This window comes from Drosophila grimshawi, unplaced genomic scaffold (assembly GCF_018153295.1).
Source record: "Drosophila grimshawi isolate 15287-2541.00 unplaced genomic scaffold, ASM1815329v1 contig_59, whole genome shotgun sequence".
Taxonomy (NCBI): Eukaryota; Metazoa; Arthropoda; class Insecta; order Diptera; family Drosophilidae; genus Drosophila; species Drosophila grimshawi.
In genome coordinates this window covers 182124-184918 of record NW_025063406.1, presented here as the reverse complement: position 1 = coordinate 184918, position 2795 = coordinate 182124, and the positions used below count along the sequence as shown (strand labels likewise).

The 2795-nt window shown below is 55.4% G+C and overlaps 1 protein-coding gene across 1 annotated transcript; it reads left to right on the top strand.

Moving 5' to 3' along the window:
- Positions 1–544: 544 nt before the first annotated feature.
- Positions 545–1852, top strand: LOC122322708 (pollen-specific leucine-rich repeat extensin-like protein 2). Its single transcript, XM_043215782.1, has one exon. The coding sequence runs from the start codon at positions 545–547 to the stop codon at positions 1850–1852; it is 1308 nt and encodes a 435-aa protein (XP_043071717.1).
- The last annotated feature ends 943 nt before the right edge of the window (positions 1853–2795 follow it).

The window sequence follows — 2795 nt, the reverse complement described above, 5'->3', positions numbered from 1 at the left end:
CGACCGCAAACGTACATGCTAGAGAGCAACGGCCCCTAAAACGTTCGCTCAGCAGCACGCTTGCACACAAAGTGCAACGATAATATTTGAGCGAGCGGACATGCACGCACAGCGAAAAAGGTCAACGCACCCGAAAATTAATCAGCCGCGCATTTGCGCACAAAAAGGGCAACAATAATTTAGCACATGCACCGTTGGTTACTCACCCACACTAGACAGATGCGTGTACACGATGCACCGTTGGTTAGTCACCAATATTAGCGCAGACGCGTGAGAGGCGTACCCGAAGGCAAAAGAGAGGATTTTTTTGCGCAGGCGTGCGCCCGAAGTTCAAGATAAGCTCAGCTCTTATACTAGTGCTTAGGCGCGTGCATTAGAATAGTGAGAATATGCATTAGAGCTTTGCGAAAGAGAATTCGGGCATCGCGATCAACACACCCACACGCACACGCCCCAAAAGGGTATATAAGGCAGAAGCAGCCACGCACTCAGCTTCTTTGGAAAAAAAAAAGAGGAAAAAAATATAAAACGCAACATCATTACAATGGAGGCTCAACCAAATTCAAGCATGGATAGCAGCGTGTCTGCAGCAGGTCACCGCCGCGCCTCGAACCCAAATCCCTTTGGCCGGCCCAGCGAGGCTGGCGTCCCGTGCGACGAGGGAGCCGGTCCGGGTGCGCGCGCGGCTAGCGATCGCCGGCCGCGACGCCCGGTGGGACGCGGAGTACGCCTAGTGCGCGTGGTGCGCGTCGAGAGACGCCGACTCCTGCGTCGCATCGCGCAGGAGCTGCGGAACCGGCGGAGCGACGAGCTCGAGCTGCTAGCGTCGCCGGTACACCTCCCCAGCGACGAGGAAGGAGGGGCATCGCCGCCACACGCCCCCAGCATGGGAGAAGACGCGGTGGAGCACGCAGTCCCGGAATCCAACGAGGAGGCCCATCCACGACGCCGACGCTACCCTAGCGAGATGGATGAGGTGAATCCGGAATGGCTCCGTTGGCAGTACCCGGAACTGCCCCCGACACCGGAGGCCGACACCACCGACGAAGAGGAGCGCATGCTCACATCGTCAGAGGACGAAGAGGAGTGGCGGTCATCGACGTCTCCGGCGATCTCGGACGACGAGGAGGCGATGCCGTGGCCACAAGAGACGCCGGAGCCGGAGGTGATCACGATCTCGGACGAGGAGGAGGACACTGGCAAGGAGCGGTGGTCATCACCGTCTCCGGTGGTCTCGGACGACGAGGAGACGATGCCGTGGCCACCGGGGACGCCGGAGCCGGAGGTGATTGTGATCTCGGACGAAGAGGAGGAGGAAGAGCAGCGCGACGATGGAGGAGAGGCACAGGGGCAGGGTGAACGCCCGCAAATCCCGCCTCCCACCGTGACCGCCACCTACGCGATGGCCTTCGCAGACAGCCGCTGGAGGCACCAAGTAACCCTGGTGTGCGTCTGGGAGGAGGCGAGGGTGCCACCCACCTGGCAGCTGGAGGAGGAACACCCCCACGCAGGCCCTAACCCCCCGCAGCGACAACGGAGCCCAACACCGCCCGCCGTGAGATTGCCACCACCCCCGCCGCCGGAGTGGAGACCGCCATTCCTGCGCCAGACGTCGTGCCCCGAGGCGGGACCCCGACCCACCCGACCGACGCTCCAGCGACAAAGCTCGGCTCCGGAAGGAGAGGCTGGATGGCAGGAGCTGCCACCGCCGGCTTGGCCACCTGGTATCACGGCGATGGCCGATGCCCAGCCAGGACCAAGCCGGCGGGCGTCCAGGATCGTGTGGCAGGAGGGGCACCGCTATCGAGTAAAGACCTCGATGCGGGGCACGCGCGTCTTCCACAAGGTCTAGCGGCAATGAGAAAAAAAAAATAAATATATAAAAAAAAAAAAAAATTTGAATTATTGGTAGCATATAAAATAAAACAAACATCAGTATCTATTCTCTATTTACATTTTTAGGCCGTTGTCTCTCCTTAGGTTGGAGAGCGGAAGCTTTCCGCTGCCGAAGAAAGAGGGGAGTGTGAGGAGCCATAGAAGCATGCACTTGTGCACTTGTGATTATAAACATATATATATATATGTATGTTCACGAATGGGCATACAAAATGCCCGTAAGCATGTTATATGCGCCCTCACAACAACTGTCCATTCAGACCGAAAACCGGCCCTGATGCAGTTGCGGCGAATTCGCTCTCTTTCACCCTCTCCCTATCTAACGCGGGTGTTCAGCCGTTTGAACGTGAGTAGTAGGGAAATGGGGATTCTACGACAGGAAGCAGGTTATTGCTTTTTCGATTTTTAATTGCTTCATTATAGGAGCTAATTTATTGTTTTTGGGTGGGGGAGTGACAGGTGTGTGACCTTTTTTAGGAAAATGTGTGATTTTGGATCACGTATGAGACATTTATGATGGAAGGGTATAGATTTATGGCTGACCCTTTTTTTATTGTGGGTTGGTATGAGGTGGAGGATCACTCAGCAGCACTAGTGTGTGCGTACGTGATTGTGGTTTTAAGGGGGATATTGTGTGCTAGGCGTGTAACCTGTAACCTGTGTGCCAGAATCAGGTGGAGGATCACTCAGCAGCACTAGTGTGTGCGTACGTGATTGTGGTTTTAAGGGGGATATTGTGTGCGAGGCGTGTAACCTGTAACCTGTGTGTTAGAATCAAGTGGAAGATCAGCTAGCAGCTGGCGCACTGTTGTGCATGTTCATGATTTGATTATTGAGGGTGGGTGCAATGATCAGTGAAAAGGTAATGCTCGCTTCTCTTTTGTCACTTTTTTGTCAAT